Source organism: Phycodurus eques, chromosome 10 (assembly GCF_024500275.1).
Source record: "Phycodurus eques isolate BA_2022a chromosome 10, UOR_Pequ_1.1, whole genome shotgun sequence".
Lineage (NCBI taxonomy): Eukaryota > Metazoa > Chordata > Actinopteri > Syngnathiformes > Syngnathidae > Phycodurus > Phycodurus eques.
The window spans coordinates 10,462,861-10,480,990 of NC_084534.1; the positions used below are offsets into that span (position 1 = coordinate 10,462,861).

At 41.3% G+C, this 18,130-nt stretch overlaps 1 protein-coding gene across 1 annotated transcript; it reads left to right on the top strand.

Moving 5' to 3' along the window:
- Positions 1 to 3,261: 3,261 nt before the first annotated feature.
- On the top strand, positions 3,262 to 17,970 carry ubap1 (ubiquitin associated protein 1). The gene is made up of 7 exons (XM_061688496.1): positions 3,262 to 3,458; positions 5,155 to 5,203; positions 5,298 to 5,422; positions 8,227 to 9,042; positions 9,137 to 9,295; positions 12,902 to 13,003; positions 13,116 to 17,970. Exons 2-7 carry the CDS (start codon positions 5,164 to 5,166, stop codon positions 13,254 to 13,256), a joined length of 1,383 nt encoding a protein of 460 aa, XP_061544480.1. The 5' UTR covers positions 3,262 to 3,458; positions 5,155 to 5,163; the 3' UTR covers positions 13,257 to 17,970.
- The last annotated feature ends 160 nt before the right edge of the window (positions 17,971 to 18,130 follow it).

Genomic DNA, 18,130 nt, shown 5'->3' on the forward strand with positions numbered 1-18,130 from the left:
CAAACTCATGGCCAGGGGTCCGATATGGTCCACCATATCATTTTATGTGGCCTGATAAAACAAATCATGTGCGCCTACTACTGCTCCTTTCTTAAAAAAAAAAAAAAAAACATGCTAATTGTCTTCACTTTTAATAACTTTGAGATATTGAAAGAATTATAAGCATTTTTGTATCAAACCCTTTTTAAAAGGAATTCAACAATTTTAGTGCTATTTTTCTTTACTTCTAATTTCAAAACTAGATATCCATCAATTTGTCACAACAAACTTCTGAGGGAAACAGTAACTACATGGCCTGTGAGAAAAATGTTTGACACCCCTGCCAATTGTCTGTAGTTGTAAATATCAGCGCAAATGCTTGCTTGTCTATAATTGGCAGGCGACCAATTCTGAGGGTACCCCACCTCTCACCCAGTCAGCTACGATAGGCTCCAGCTCACCCTCAACCTAAATGAGGATAGAAATTTGATATTTTTAACAACAAATTCAATTTGAAAACAGAAATCATGGAAAATAGCACAACAACCTAGACAACAGGTTAGCACATCTGCCTCACAGTTCAGAGGTTGTGGGTTCAGGTTACGGCCTACTTGTGTGGAAATTGCATGTTCTCCCCGTGCCTGGGTGGGCTTTCTCTGGGTACTCTGGTTTCCTCCAATATTCTGAAAAAAAACATATGGTAGGTTAACTGATGAATAGTCTGTCGGTGCGAAGTGTGTGTTGTGAGTGTGAATGGTTGTTTGTCTATTTGTGCCCTGCGATTGACTGGCCACCAGTTCAGGGTGTATTTCGTCCACCTCTCCCCCAAAATCAGCTGGGATAGGATCCAGCACACTTCCGACCCGTCGTTACAGAGAATGAATGGATGAAAGTCATGGAAAATAATGGCAAGCTCATATTTTAGTCTACAACTATTGTCCAATTTATGTTAAGAAGGGATTTGGTGAGAATAAATGCTTCTAATACCAGTTAAAGTGAAGAAATATTCCAATTTTCGTTCAGTTTCTCCAACAAAGAAAGCCTTGAGTTTGACACCCATGCATCCAGTCTAAATTGTCCATAGGTGTGAATGTGAGTGTGAATAGTTGTTTGTATAATGTGCACTTCGACTGGCTGCCGACCTGCCTGAGTGACAAAACTAGGATGCACCCTGCCTCAAGCCCAAAGTCAGTTGGGTTAGGCTCCAGCCCATCCTGACCATTGTACCAAGAAAAAAACCACCCAAGCACAGGGAAACATGCTACGTTCACACAGGAAGGCCATAGCCTGGATATAAACCCATGACCTCTGAACTGTGAGGCAGCTGTGCTTACCAGCCATCCACTGTGCCACCTGTTAAATATCCATCCATCCATTCTCTGAGCCGCTTATCCTCACAAGGGTCGCGGGAATGCTGGAGCCTATCCCAGCTATCATCGGGCCGGAGGCGGGGTACACCCTGAACTGGTTGCCAGTCAATTGCAGGGCACATATAAACAAACAACCATTCACACTCACATTCACACCTACAAGCAATTTAGAGTCGTCAATTAACCTACCATGCATGTTTTGGGATGTGGGAGGAAACCGGAGTGCCCGGAGAAAACCCACGCAGCCACAGGGAGAACATGCAAACTCCACTCAGGCGGGGCTGGGAATTGAACCCCAGTCCTCAGAACTGTGAGGCAGACGTTCTAACCAGTCGTACACCGTGCCGCCCTGTTAAATATGCTGAGTAAAATTATATATAAAAATAAATTTTAGTAGTGGTAAATAGAAGTACACTATAGTATAATTTACATTAAGGACATATTCATTTGAGACTTTTGATAATCTATTTTAGCCATTCTTTTTCCAGGGTGGAATGATCGCATACATCGTCAATGATTTTGAAAAACAACAGTTGAGTGCACAAGTTTGAATTGATTTATTTACCTGTGAAGTATCTATCACTTGCTCGCTTTATCTATCTATAGATAGAGCTTAGCCCTTAAAGCGTCACTAAGTTCCTTGGAGTTTCCTTTTGTATTGATCGATCCAGTGAGTGCTGTCAAAGAAATAATGTTAAGATGGCAAAAATAAACTATCAGCTCCTGTCAATCATGATTACAAATAATAAATTAATAGAGGGCGGCACTGTGGCCGACTGGTTAGAACGTCTGCCTCACAGTTCTGAGGACTGGGGTTCAATTCCCGGCCCCGCCTGAGTGGAGTTTGCATGTTCTCCCCGTGCCTGCGTGGGTTCTCTCCGGGCACTCCGGTTTCCTCCAACATCCCAAAAACATGCATTAATTGGGGACTCTAAATTGCCCGTAGGTGTGAGTGCGAATGTTGTTTGTTTGTATGTGCCCTGCGATTGGCTGGCAACCAGTTCAGGGTGTACCCCGACTCCTGCCCGATGATAGCTGGAATAGGCTGCAGCACGCCCGCGACCCTAGTGAGGAGAAGCGGCTCAGAAAATGGATGGATGGATGGAAATTAATAGAGCCTGTATTTGAGTCTCGACCTTGAGTATCACTCCATCCATCTTCTTCTGCTTATCTGAGGTTGAGTTGCTGGGGCAGCAGGCTGAGTGGGGGAGCCAAGACTTCCTCTCCCCAGCCTCTTCGTTCAGCTCTTCCCGGGGAAACGTGAGGCATTCCCAGGTCAGCTGGATTTTCCCCAGGGCCTCATCCAGTGGGACTTGCCGAGAACACCTCACCGGGGAGGCGTCAAAGAAGGCATCCTTGCCAGATGCCTGAACCACCTCATTTGAATCTACTCAAACTTGTGCACCCAATTCTATTAGAAACCGAAACAATAAAGAAAATGGATGGATAAACACTGAGACTAAATAATTAAAAGCCCCAAATTAATATGACAGTCATGCCTGTGATGTGTATGAAACTTCAGACCACAACTCTATAGCAGTGGTATCAATGGAAAACAACGTCAGTAAAGACAAAAAAAAAATCTAAATAATTGTCATGGAAGCAGAAATTATGAAAAGACATAATGGGAGCACTTAAACACAATGCTTGTGGAAGATGGCGATTTTTTGTAATTTTCTTTTCAGTGGATTGCAAAGCGTTTGCTATACAGTTTTGTATGTAACTGTACACTGTAGGGATAGGCCAGACATTCTCCTAGAAATACAGCAAACACCAATTCACATCGCTGACCAGATGATGGCGGAGAAGTACCCCAAAAACGTTTCCCAACCGCCATTAGAAGAGACGAAGAAGGAGGAGGAGGCGGGGAAGTCGAAGGAGGGGCCAGAGACAGGGGAAGAAGTAGAAGAACTAACCTGACGTCATGTGAGTGGTGACGTCAGACAGGAACCAGTGGAAGGGAGCCTGACAAATCAAGATGGCGTCCCTCGGCAGAGAAGGAAAGATATTTCATAAAAAATAAAACATTTTCGACCCTAATTCTAATTGCAGCAACACACCGATAAGGAATAAAGTCACATTTGTAAGAGCAAGACGAGGCAGATGCAGGTGAGAGCAATATTTATGTTTGATCAGTTTCGTTTCGGGGCGGTGGCAACAGTGTGTTTAAGTCAGGCCACTTGCAAAGCCAATCGCTTTAGAGACTTTTCCCAAACGCGTAAGCCATCAGAGGTTTTTATTCGCAACTTATTTGAGTTCCTGGTCCCCCCTAGAATTTAATTCTGCAGCTGTGACTGTATATTGACTGCTGATGTTAGCGATTTCAGACTAGAGTGACGAAATGTATGATAGCTTAGCCAGTTGCTAATCAATAACTTGGGTGTCTCAAATTAATGGTATTGTTTCTAACAGTTTTGCGTGTCGCAGTGATATGAGGCTTGAGAATACATTAACCTAGCAGAAAAAAATGAGACGAATTGCAAGTACTGGTATCCTGTTTCGTTCTATTGAATTAAAAGCAACATTCCTGAGCTTGCTGATATGTTAAATGCTCTTTTGTCATCGACCAATTCTAACTAGTCTTCGCATTAATGTTGTTCCTATATGAAATAACAACATGATTGTGGTGTTATAGTGGTGACATAAAGACATTCATGAAAGCTTTAGCTCATGCTAAGATATACAAGACTGCTATTGGAACCAGTAATCTAGATCGAAGTTACTGTATTACATTGGTTACACTGTGTATCAGAGATTTTTTTAAATAAGTCATTAAGATAGTATTTATGTGCACTGTAAATGTATCAAGTCTATCTGCACATGGATAAACAATGGCTGGATCTGTTAATTAAATCAGGCGTTGACCAAATAATGGATTGTGTGTGCTAAAATTCAAAGCAGTGGAAAATGTGCAAAAGCAGTTGAGCATTTGTAGTGCCACACAGGGTTGCAAAATTCCAGGAATTTGAAGTTGGAAACTTTCCATGGGAATTAACAGGAATTTTATGTGAATTAAAAGGAACAAACCAGGACTTTACTAACTTGATGGTTGGCTCCTAATAGTGAATTTCAATATAGTTGAGGACAAAATATTCCAGCATAATCCTCAACCAAACAACCAGATTTCATGACAATCCAGTTGAATATCTGTGCTATTCCTCAATCACATGCACAAATGATTTCTAGAATATTTGACCAGACATTTGAGTTTAGAGCAAAAGAATATAGAAGCTGCTTACTTTCTGGACCCAAAATATGACCGTGGCATACTCTCTGGGGAAGAGATTAATTTTGCCTAGGTGGTCATTACAGCCATGTCTGATCATCTTGGCCTTGATAAAGGTAAAGATCTATCTAACATTTTGAATGGGACTTTATTGGTATATTCAGGTGGGTTGGTGCATTTCTGTTAACTTTTTAATGGGTGGGTTCGGCGGTGTGGATAATATTTAACTCAACCTTCATGTTTTTGTTCTTCAATGAAAGCATTGATTATTCAGTATCATGTTGAAATGTGATGCTTTTTAGTTGTATTATTTCGCATGGATGTCTGCTTATGACAGAGCAAAATGTTTGTATTTATGTTTGAATAAAATACACTCCCATTACATTCTCTGTTAATTCCTATTAATTCTCTTAAACTCCCACAATTTCCATGGCAACTATTCAATTTGGAATATATTGCCATTGCCATTATTTTAACTTTTTTAATCTCACTTCTTCTCCAGTTCAAACACTGGAACTTCTGCTGTTCCACAACTTATTCTCGGAACTAATCATTAAGATATGTGTCGTTCCCCCCCAGAGTATCTAAATGGCTACAAGGAAGTCTGTATCAGATGCATACAACAATGGTAAGGATTTGTTTCACTCTTCATATTTGAGGGCAAGTTCAAATTGTAAATTCTACTGTCAGTTAGCTTATGCAACTGTTGTCTTTTCATGTAGGACCCATCAGCTACCTTGATGATGTTCCCTTCAAGGTCAATGAAAAGTTTCGCTGCCCTGCTAAGGTGGGGCTACCTGTCGGCTTTTGTCTGCCAGACTGCAGCTCTCTGTTTGTGGACACAGAGGTAAATAATTTAAGCTGCTTTGACACTACATTCTGTATTTTTTCCCCCCGGTTCTTTTGTTAATAAGCTCGTGGATGGAATCAATGATCAGGCTGAAAAATAAGTTCAATTTTGTATTAAAACGATAAGCAATTCATACTATGAGTGTAACGGTTCACAGAAGTGACTGTTTGGTACGTACCTCAGTTTTGGGGTCACAGTTCGGTACAAGTTCAGTACAACAGAAAAAAGCAACAAAAAGTACCAAATGCATAATTGGAGGATTCTTCATTTATTTTCATCAGACTGTAGTGTAAGTAGTAGTCGAACATTTAGAACTCCCTGAGATAACTTAGTATAAGCTGTAGAGTCTTTATTCACCACTTAAACCAATGCCTAATTCTATTTATTTATTTATTTACCCTGTATTTAACCACATAAGGCAGTTGAGAACAGTTCCTCATTTACAATGCCGACCTGACTGCACACAGCAGGGAGAAACAAGGCAAAATAAAAGCAAGTACAAATAAATACATATACAACCCCAATTTTATTGAAGTTGGGACGTTGTGTTAAACATAAATAAAAACAGAATACAATGATTTGCAAATCATGTTCAACCTATATTTAATTGAATACACTATAAAAGACAAGATATTTAATGTTCAAACTGATAAACTTTGTTGTTTTTAGCAAATAATCATTAACTTAGAATTTTATGGCTGCAACACGTTCCAAAATAGCTGGGACAGGGTGATGTTTACCACTGTGTTACATCGCCTTTTCTTTTAACAACATTCAATAAAGGTTTGGCAACTGAGGACACTAATTGTTGAATCTTTGTAGGTGGAATTCTTTCCCATTCTTGCTTGATATACAGCTTCAGCTGTTCATCAGTCCGGGGTCTCCGTTGTCGTATTTTACGTTTGGCATTGTCTTGCTGAAATAAGCAGGGGTGTCCATGAAAAAGACATTGCTTGGATGGCAGCATATGTTTCTCCAAAACCTGTATGTACCTTTCAGCATTAATGGTGCCTTCACAGATGTGTAAGTTACACGTGCCATTGGCACTAACACGGCCCCATACCATCACAGATGCTGGCTTTTGAACTTTGCGTCCATAATAGTCCGGATGGTTTTTAGCTTGTTATTAATCACATTTGAGTGTTTTCGAGCATGAACCAAAGGACATGCCACCACATCACAGTAGGATTCAGGTCAGGACTCTGACTAGGCCACTCTCGAAAGTCTTCATTTTGTTTTTCTTCAGCCATTCAGAGGTCGACTTGCTGGTGTGTTTTCGATCATTGTCCTGCTGCTGAACCCAAGTTCGTTTCAGCTTGAGGTCACAAACAGATGGCTGGACATTCTCCTTCAGGATTTTTTGGTAGCAGAATTCATGGTTGAGTGTGAAGTGTGACAAACATGCAAAAAAAAAAGAAATCAGGAAGGGGGCAAAGACTTTTTCACACCACTGTATATGCAACCATTGACAGTACAAAATTCGACGATTATTTATCAAACGTTATATAATATTGCTCAAGTGATGTTTCAAGCAGTGCCCAAGATATACTATCTAACAATTCCCGGTAACAATAGAGCCAGCATTTATGTCCCTGTCCCTTTCAGACAGAATATGCCAAATCGGGATATTGCTATGTCTGAAGTGTGGTTTCACACAGCCATTGTAGCTTCCCGCGTTTATTAATTTCAGCGTCAGTTGCGGTCAACATAAAGGGGCATGGGCAGTGTGTCTCGGGTGTTAAGTTTCAGACTCCTTACATACTGGCGGAGTGCTGCTTCTGATACTACTTCAGAAGCCGGCAAATTCCTGGGTCAACTTGAACACACACTCATACCCATCGCACATCAGTACTTTACACACAAGATGGCAAGTTGGTAAAAATGGCGTAGATGCCCACTGTGGAAGGGGCTTTACTGTGGCGTTGGCACTGATCTTGCTCTCAATCACACACTTAAATAATGTTTTTGTAGTTTCACCGCAGCATGTAATCTGCCGTGTTATGCCTGGATCAGACTACAAGACAAATTTGGTCTTTCCCGATTCCACTGTGTCAGACTACTGCCATCAAATCTTGCAGTTTCTCAGGCAGGCAGTGGCAACACCACACGACATTTATTCCGATAGCACCGTATCCCTTCTTTTACGAATACTGGGATTTATCTTCTACAATCAAATACTGTCGGAGAGGTGGAAGCAGAAAACGTGTCAACGGTCAAAAAGGCTTTACACGATCAGGATTTTTGGGACCGATCAGCAAGTTTAAAACAACGATAACTGATCACCGATCCAATCACAAGATGGTCAACAAGATCTATTTAAATGACTTTTTTATTTACTGTATATACTTGTGTACTATATACTGAGTATCTTCTCTAGTCCAACCAGTGTGCCGTGGCACATTAGTCTGCCATGAGAAATCTTCAGGTGTGCTGTGGGAAATTATAAAATTTTACTTAACTGCTCAAAAAATTATTAATTTACAAGAAATAATTTCTTTGTTCCTCTGTTTATGCCAGTGAGGCATAGTGACAGACTTCTATTAGATGGCAGGAATTACATACAGTAATTACTGTGCATCTACTTTTTGTGACATTTCTGTTTGTTTGTGTGCCGTGAGATTTTCCAATTGTAAAATAAAATATACAGGTACTCCGGTTTCCTCCCACATCCTAAAATCATGCATGGTAGTTTAATTGAAAACTCTAAGTTGCCCTTAGGTGAGTGCGAATGGTTGTTTGTTTACATCATTTTTTCTCTGATATTTCCCATTGTTTATGCCCACTTTTTATGATCACAACAGTATGACTTTTGTCTGGAGAAGCGAAGTGTTCGCTGGGGGATGGAGCTTGCTGAAGCGCGAGCAGCGGAGGCACGAGCAGAAGAGGCCACTGCGAAACAGGAGGCAGAAAATCAAGAATGCTTGGCTCAGTCTGAGGACATTAATGGTGGTAGAGGGAAGATACCCCAGTCTGCTGTTGAAGACCATGACCCTCCCCCACCAGCAATGAACCCTGTCCTTGCAGGACTGAGCCATGATGCTATACTCACACCTCTGCCTGCCCCAAGTCTTGGTCCAAGGAAAATTCAACCTAGCACTCATCAGCCACATGGGCTCAACCTGGCTGACTTTGAGCGGGAAGAAGACCCCTTTGACAAGCTAGAGCTTAAAACATTGGACGATAAAGAGGAGCTTAGAAGCATTCTCCAGAGCCAGCCTCAACCTGCTCCTTCTGTATCCCCTCTGGATGGGTCCCAGCAAGGCCCCGCTTCACGTGGAAACAGCCCATCTCCTCCCACCAACACCAGCGTTCCTGTGAAAGCAGGCTTTGCCCATAAACCCAATGGCTTGGTTGCTTTGATGGATATGGACAGAGTTGGGCATCATGTAAGATCAAGTTTTGAAGCGGAGGATCGACCCTGCAACATCCGCTCCCTGACTTTTCCCAAACTTTCGGATTCTGGGGATCCCGAACCAGTAAGAAACAGCCCACACCTCGCACCCATGCCTGCTCCCCAACAGAACCTACCCAATGGCAGCCCCCCGATTATACCCAGGTCCCAGGTTATTGTTGCCCCTGAGCACCTTAGCTTCAGTAAGAGTAGTGGACCAAAACAGGTGAGGATGAGGTTATATACATAATGGTGGACTGCTTATTGATGAATATTTCCTTCCCAGACCTCATTGCTATTCTTATCATATTGATTCCCAGGTAAACTCGGGGTTAGGTTCTGCTGGCTTGCCATGTGGGGGAGCCTTGCTGAGCATGACCCCTGGTGAGCGCCAGTGTGTGGAAACCCTTGTGGGCATGGGTTATTCTTATGAGGGTGTTCTTCGGGCCATGCAACGACAAGGGCAGAATGTGGAGCAGGTGCGACCCCCCCCCCGCCTCACACACACAATTATTTCACACAATTATGTCTCCCTTCACATTTACATGCTTAAAATCTAAATAATATACAAGTTGAACACAATACGTTCGGTTACACTGGCTGACCTCTGATTTTACTTTAAAGTATAAGTATTTGCATTTGATAAGTTACTGGTTTTGTCCATAACTAGGTTTGGGCATCGAGAACTGATTGTAACCAGGACCAACGTTCCGGTTCTCCTGGAATCGTTCAAATTTAAAAATGTAGGTTCCCAGTTTCGATGCAGAGTCTGCCGACCCCGAAGAAGAGTGTGGCGAAAACCAACGAAGAAGAACACGCACAAAGACATGCTTGTTCCCCATGGCGGCAGCATACAGAAGTGTGTCTTAACTTTGTTAAAATTAACTCATCTCTGCCAGCCATTTCCTGAGCAGGGAACCTATAGACTGCCAGGCATTTTCGAGCAATTTCACTCATTTTTCAAGCCCCACGAAGTATTGTGTACTATGACTATGTAAACACCAAAAGAAAGATCAGACGCTCTTCTTTCATCAGAAAAAAAAAAGTTTTTCTCGAGCTTATACCGTTCTTTAGTAATCAGCAGTCAAATACAGGCTACTTTTAGGCAAATCTGTTTCTGGAGGAAAAAAACAGAAAACAATTTCAATTACCTTTTTTGTTTGCACTGCATACTGGAATGGGAGCCGAATGTCTGCTGGATGCATAAGCTGTAAATATTAAAAAATACATACGATTACGAGAGAATACTTTTTATTGGTGTGTTTTGCAAGGGTAAAAAAACCTAAAAAATTGCTTTTCGTCGCAATCCTAAAAGACGTTCGACTCCCGGGTATTGAATTACTGCAAGATGGACGAGCTGGAAATCTAAAATTATAATCAGTACTGGCAACAGATGTTACATTGTAATGTGAACTAGTGGGACTAAATTATGTTTATGTAACAAGGATTGAAGAATCGTGTTTGATCACTAAATGTAGCTAACGATAGCTGGAAACAAGTTACCTTCGTCTCCATTATCATCCGGAGGAAGCTCGGGATGAAGCTCGGCTGCTTCCAGGCGATCCAGAGGGAGTTCACACATCACGATTCCGGATCCCATTTACTCAACTCCTCCAAAGTAAAAGCAGATGTTTGCAAATTTCTTATTTTGATTAAACACAAAGATATTCAGTCTGATTTCATGGAGGACTACAGAAATTTGATATTTACTCTTGAGAGGCTTAAATTCCGAGGATTTGGACAATTTTAAGTTAAAGAAGGCCTCTCAATGATTAATCAATTATTAAGATGGTTGTTGATGAATTTGATAATCGATTAGTCATCAGTTAATAAAAAATTGTTGTAATTAGTAAATTCTTCTCTTCTCATGGTCTTCTAACACCCCTTGTTAAGGCTGGCCCTTGATTGGACTAAGTGTCACACACAAAAGGTACAAAAGGCCAAACCAAAAGTTTACTCTAAATTCTGTATTGCTCACAGAATGGGCTCTTGCATGTCATGTCTCTTTTTGCCGAAATAATGTCCTGGTCTTTCGTGGGTCTTTAAAAAATGCGTTATTCTCCACGTCGTTTTTACAGGACTTGGCCAAATTAACCATCACAGATGTACATTGTCTTTGTAAGTACTCTTCCAAAGCACCAAGCAGCAAATTCGAAAAAGGTTTTAATGTATGCCTCTTTTGACATCCGCGGATATGGCGGTATCATGTCAATATTTTTCCGAATGTTGTGGTTCCGTTAGGTTATCATCAATATGTCATTGAACATACGTTCAATGAATGACTGTTTATACAGTGGGTACGGAAAGTATTCAGACCCCCTTAAATTTTTCACTTTATATTGCAGCCATTTGCTAAAATCATTTAAGTTCATTGTTTTCCTCATTAATGTACACACTGCACCCCATATTGACAGAAAAAACCTAATTGTTGCATTTTCTGCAGATTTATTAAAAAAGAATAACTGAAATATCACACAGCCATTAAGTATTCAGACCCTTTGCTTTGACACCCATATATTTAAGTCGTGTGCTGTCCATTTCTTCTGATCATCCTTGAGATGGTTTTACGCCTTCATTGGAGTCCAGCTGTGTTTGATTATACTGATTGTACTTAATTAGGAAAGCCACACACCTATATATCAGACCTTACAGCTCACATTGCATGTCAGAGCAAATTAAAATCATCAGGTCAAAGGAACTGCCTGAAGAGCTCAGAGATAGAATTGTGACAAGGCACAGATCTGGCCAAGGTTACAAAAAAAATTCTGCTGCACTTAAGGTTCCGAGTGGCCTCCATAATCCTTAAATGGCAGACGTTTGGGACGACCAGAACCCTTCCTGGAGCTGGCCGCACGGCCAGACTGAGCAATCGGGGGAGAAGAGCCTTTGTGATAGAGGTAAAGAAGAACCCAAAGATCACTGGCTGAGCTCCAGAGATGCAGTCAGGAGATGGGAGAAACTTCTAGAAAGTCAACCATCACTGCAGTCGGGGGCTCTATGGCAGAGTGACCCCACGGAAGCCTCTCCTCAGTGCAAGACTCATGAAAGCCTGCATGGAGTTTGCTTTAAAAAAAAAAAAAAAAAGAACACGTGAAGGACTCTTGAGGAAACCAGGCACTGCTTATCACCTGTCCAATACAGTCCCAACAGTGAAGCATGGTGGTGGCAACATCATGCTGTGGGGGTGTTTTTCAGCTGCAGGGACAGGACGACCGATTGCAATGGAAGGAAAGATGATTGCGGCCAAGTACAGGGATATCCTGGACGAAAACCTTCTCCAGAGTGCTCGGGACCTTAGACTGGGCCGAAGGTTCACCTTCCAACAAGATAATGACCCTCAGCACACAGCTAAAATAACGAAGGAGTTGCTTCAGAACAACTCCGTGACTGTTCTTGAATGGCCCAGCCAGAGCCCTGACTTAAACCCAATTGAGCATCTCTGGAGAGACCTGAATATGGCTGTCCACCAACGTCCGCCATCCAACCTGACAGAACTGGAGAGGATCTGCAAGGAAGAATGGCAGAGGATCCCCAAATCCAGTGTGAAATCATCATTTCCAAAAAGACTCATAGCTGTATTAGCTCAAAAGGGTGCTTCTACTAAATACTGAACAAAGGGTCTGAATACTTATGGCTGTGTGATATTTCAGTTTTTTAGTAAATCTGAAAAGATTTCAACAATTCAATTTTTTTCCTGTCAATATGGGGTGCTATGTGTACATTTAATGAGTTAAAAAAATGAACTTAAATCATTTTAGCAAATGGCTGCAATATAACAGAGTGAAGAATTAGAGGGGGTCTGAAAACTTTCCGTGCCCACTGTATGTGCCTTGCAATTGACTGGTGACCAGTCCACGGTGTACCACGCCTCTTGCCCAAAGTCTGCTGATAATGAGGAAAAGCAGTGTGGAAAATGTATGAATGCATCGGTTTTTGTTTGAATTCTGAATTGTACAACCTGAGTTTGACTCGAGGTTCCACTGTATTCTGCCTGATAGTTATGTGATTACAAAATCACATATAACTACCAAATTACTCTCACATACAATATATCTGTTATAATGAGCATGTTCTCATTGTTCAAGGTACTGGATTATCTCTTTGTCCATGGACGTCTGTGTGAGCGGGGCTTCGATGCAAGCGCTGTGGAGGAATGTTTAGAGATGTACCAATGCTCAGAAGAAAAGGTTAGTACTTTTTGGACAGTGGGTGGCTGAGTTAAGTTAAACTCTTGAAAAATGATAAAAAGTCACTGTCTATAAGACCTTATAAGTAATGTTTCTTCTCCCTTCTCCTCAGGCATTGCAGTTCCTTGAGTTGATGTCGAGATTTGGAGAAATGGGATTCGAGCGGGAGGCCATCAAGGAGGTGCTGCTGGTCCACAACAATGATCAGGACAAGGCGCTAGAGGACCTGATGGCTCGGGCTGCAGCTAGCTGAGCCAAGCTAATGAAGCAACCGCTGCAGGGCCTGCTTCTTGTTACCACCTCAAACAGCGCCTTTTTTCTGCCCACCCAATCACACCATGCCCTGCAGCATGTGCTTGCCTTGGCTGTGGAAGGGACAACTGAGAGAACAGTTGTTTCTCTCTGTGCTAAACTGTATTGTTTCTCAAGCACTTTAAGATGGTGTGCCAAGAGTAACAATACTTCCCAGCGGTGTTTCTTTCTAATAAATACTGAGGTGATATTCTAGGAACTGGTACTGCTAGGGTACTCACGAATAGAGAGGAGGACCAAGAAGAATTGGGCTGTTGGCTTTGATGCCATTTATATTTGCTTCCACTTGGAAGTGTTGAGCTGACTGCAGGTCAGAATTTGCCGGTCTACACTCTTGAAACTGATTAACAACCAAGTTGCCATCTTCCACTGCTCAGTGCAGAGCTAGTAAATGGTGGAAAGGATAAGGGGTTTTCTTGAAATTGAACTAAGAAACATCACAAGTACAAAAACAGAAGATGAAAGTCAAAGGCACAGTGACCGAACGGAGGAAGAAGTGACTCAAGACGTGCCCTCTCTGCTTCGGTGCACTGTACCTTCTCCTTTCATTTGTGTTTCTCTGTTCATTTGGGCACTTTTTCATGTCAGTTTCTGTATTTCACATTATTTTATTTAGGATCGCTTTATTAAGCATTCATCATTGCAACCCAGAAAATAAGTGATACTACTGCTCCAGTTTGCGCTTTTAGCTGCACTGGAACAACCTGCTGCATAAGCAGCAAGAGATGGAGGATCTCGCTCCTCCTGGTTAAACAGTATAATAAATCTCCTACATCCCACTGACATTGACATGTCACACTGCACCAACACTTGTTTCATAATTATCAATTTATGTAAAATAGTACACTGATACTTTAATTTTTACATATAGAGTTTGACAATGTAAGGCATGAAAAGGATGACGCGCTGTGGCGACCCCTAAAGGGACAAGCCGAAAGGAAAAGAAGAAGTTGACTGGCACTTTGAGCCGCTCTTGTTGTTGGGAGATCTGGAACAGTCTTTAAGTCTCGCAGGAAATTTGGATGTAACTTGACAAGTTTTAATATTAGTGATTTTTCTCATGCCATTTATCTAATCAAACATGACCTTACGTTGGTTGACTTGTTCATATGTTTTGAGTAATAATCTTATTGAGATTTGTTGGGCTCTTGTTTGGGGGGGGCTCTATCTTAGTAATAATGCACAATAGGTCTTGTGAGTTGGCAAGATAATGAGACAGCAGAGTGCACAACCCCCACCTTCCTCCAAAAAATATCAAGGTAGTGTTATCAAAGGAAAAAAACATTTTACACATGTCCAACAATATCAAGTAAGAATGAAATCAGTACACTTCCCTGCCAGAGCACCAGTCACAATATTCCACTGATGTTGTTTAAGCAAAACGTCTATATTTTGAACATTATTTGACTCAGAATGGCCAAAGTAGCTAAGATGTCAATTTGCAGACAGGAACAATCTCAAACTAGTATGCAGAATTGTAGGCATTATCAACACAAAACATTTGTCACTTTTCAACTGTTAACATCGATCTTAAATTCTTCAATTCAGTCCAGCTTTTTCTGTTGTTTGGGTTAAACATTTTTATTTATTTTTTTAAAGAATTTGACATGACCAAAGAAAATCTGTCCTGGCCCTACTTTCCTCACTACAACTTAGAAGGTAAGTGGACAATGCTACTCCACAAAATTGAGAGTGACAGACACAGTTTGATGGCATTGGGATCGGATGTGCAGTTGCTTTTTGGGCCTTATCCATTAATGTTTCATGCTGTGCTAAAGGCTCATGTTTAAGGGTTGGCAAATACAGTACTTCTAATAGATCACCCAAAGGATTGTGTTGGCTCCAAGTATCTGATGCCTGATCATAATAGGACATTATAGGTGTGGGTTGTTACATATGTTCAGCTTCCTCTTTTGTGACTTGGAAGGTCCCAATGATTAAATACACAGATAATTTCAGTAATCAGAGCTTCTCTAGTATTTCTTGCTAATTGCGTGCGTCTTTGTGCCTTGTTTGTCCACAGGAAATAGAGTACTGTCTCAAGTCAGTTTAGTAGACAAGACGGCAGAAACAAGATGGGCATCCTCTCTGTCACCAAGAGGAAGCATAAAAAGCTTAAATTCCATCCATCAATCCATTTTCCGTACCGCTTCTCCTCACTAGGGTCGAAATTTTAAAAGTAGCCACAGTTGATTTATTCAGCTACAATTGTATCGCCTCTCCTGTTGTGAGAAGAATTCGAGGCAGTACATCATACTCACCGGAAATGGTGATTATTAAATCATCAGGTGAAATCCACATCAAAATATAACTTTTCAGGAAACCAAAAGAACGACATGTTTGTTGAGCCATTAACATTGTATCATCAAAGAGATCAAGCCATTTCCAACACTTTAGATTGGTAAATAACACCAATACAGGGACTGACCAATAGTATCGATTTGTGAAAATGTATGAAATTGATCAACTTTCGAGATAGGTTTTGGTAGTCGAGTTTGGTTGTAACAATTTTGCTCTCACCAACCAATCAGAGGACGGGCAAATGCAGACGTCATCGATAGCCAGCTTCATGGCCTGGATAGATGATTTTCAAATACGTTTTATTAGATTGATTTGACAGCGCATCGAGACTGAAATCTGATTGGACAAAACAATTTAATACCGACAATGATGCTCCTCATGACGCCAGCGATTTATTGTGTGCAGATTTTACAGATGTGCTTTGGTAGTCGAAGTTGGTTGTAACAATTTTGCTCTCACCAACCAATCAGAGGACAGCCAAATGCCGTCGTCATCGATAGCCAGCTTCATGGCCTGGAAGGATAAATTTAAAATACGTTTTATTAGATTGATTTGACAGTGCATCGAGGCTGAAATCTGATTGGACAAAACAATTTAATACCCACAATGATGCTCCTTATCTCCAATTTTTGCTGTACTAGTTGCTTCTCTTGGCATGACTCATGTCACCATATGTACTTAAAGCAGTGCAGCTGAGAAAAACATTACAAAATTAATAGACAGTTGGAAATGATAGCATTTCATAGAACAAATATTAGAATTTAGGTTGTATATTTAGGTATGTGCTGCGATTGGCTGGCGACAAGTTCCGGGTTTACCCCGCCTCTCTCCCGAAGTTAGCTGGGATAGGCTCCAGCACGCTCGCTACCCTAGTGAGGATAAGTGGCATGGAAAATGAATTAATGGAGGTAAGTGCTTCTGATAGCCAGCAGATGAGGCCTTGCTTGCTTGGACTGCCGCCATTGACTAATTTATTAGACTACCACCAACTGTAAAGTTTATACCACTGCTTCCCTAAATTATCAGCATTTGCAAGGCCCAAGTACAACCCCAATTCCAATGAAGTTGGGACGATGTGTTAAACATAAATAAAAACAGAATACAATGATTTGCAAATTATGTTCAACCTATATTTAATTGAACATACTACAAAGACAAAATATTTAATGTTCAAACTGACAAACTTTATTGTTTTTCGCAAATAAATATTAACTTTTTTAACCACATGCCAAAAAAGCTGGGACATGTAAAAAAGACTGCGAAAGTTGAGGAATGCTCATCAAACACCTGTTTGGAACATCCCACAGGTGAACAGGCAAAGTGGGAACAGGTGGGTGCCATGATTGGGTAGAAAATGAGTTTCCCTGAATTGCTCAGTCATTCACAAGCAAAGATGGGGCGAGGTTCACCTCTTTGTGAACAAGTGCGTGAGAAAATAGTCGAACAGTTTAAAGACAATATTCCTCAATGTACAATTGCAAGGAATTACGGTCCATAATATCATCAAAAGGTTCAGAGAATCTGGAGAAATCACTGCATGTAAGCGGCAAGGCCGAAAACCAACATTGAATGTTCGTGACCTTCTATCCCACAGGCGGCACTGCATTAAAAACCAACATCAATGTGTAGAGAATATCACCACATGGGCTGAGGAACACTTCAGAAAACCAATGTCAGTAAATACAGTTCGGCGCTACATCCGTAAGTGCAACTTGAAACTCTACTATGCAAAGCAAAAGCCATTTATCAACAACACCCAGAAACGCCGCCGGCTTCTCTGGGCCAAGCTCATCAAAAATGGATTGATGAAAAGTGGAAAAGTATTCCATGGTCTTACAAGTCCACATTTCAAATTGATTTTGGAAATTGTGGACGTCGTGTCCTCCGGGCCAAAGAGGAAAATAACCATCTGGACTGTTATGGACGCAAAGTTCAAAAGCCAGCATCTGTGATGGTATAGGGCCGTGTTAGTGCCAATGGCATGGGTAACTTACACATCTGTGAAGGCACCATTAATGCTGAAAGGTACATACAGGTTTTGGAGAAACATGCTGTCATCAAAGCAACGTCTTTTTCATGGACGCCCCTGCTTATTTCAGCAAGACAATGCCAAACCACATTATGCACGTGTGACAACAGTGTGGCTTCCTAGTAAAAGAGTGCGGGTACTAGACTGGCCTGCCTGCAGTCCAGACCTGTCTCTTTTTGCACAATTGTTTTTTGTCAATGTCTTTATGTCCCCAAAGTGTTCTGTAAATTGACTGTCTGTTGTACTAGAGCGGCTCCGACTACCAGAGACAAATTCCTTGTGTGTTTTGGACATACTTGGCAAATAAAGATGATTCTGATTCTGATTGATTATGAAGCGTAAAATACGACAACGGAGACCCCGGACTGTTGAACAGCTGAAGCTGTACATCAAGCAAGAATGGAAAAGAATTCCACCTACAAAGCTTCAACAATGAGTGTCCTCAGTTCCCAAACGTTTATTGAATGTTGTTAAAAGAAAAGGTG

Coding starts and splice junctions, on each gene's coding strand:
- ubap1 (XM_061688496.1), top strand. CDS start 5,164: ATGGCTACAAGGAAGTCTGTATCAGATGCATACAACAATG. Junction 9,043..9,136: donor AGAGTAGTGGACCAAAACAG/GTGAGGATGAGG, acceptor ATTGATTCCCAG/GTAAACTCGGGGTTAGGTTC. Junction 9,296..12,901: donor AAGGGCAGAATGTGGAGCAG/GTGCGACCCCCC, acceptor TCATTGTTCAAG/GTACTGGATTATCTCTTTGT.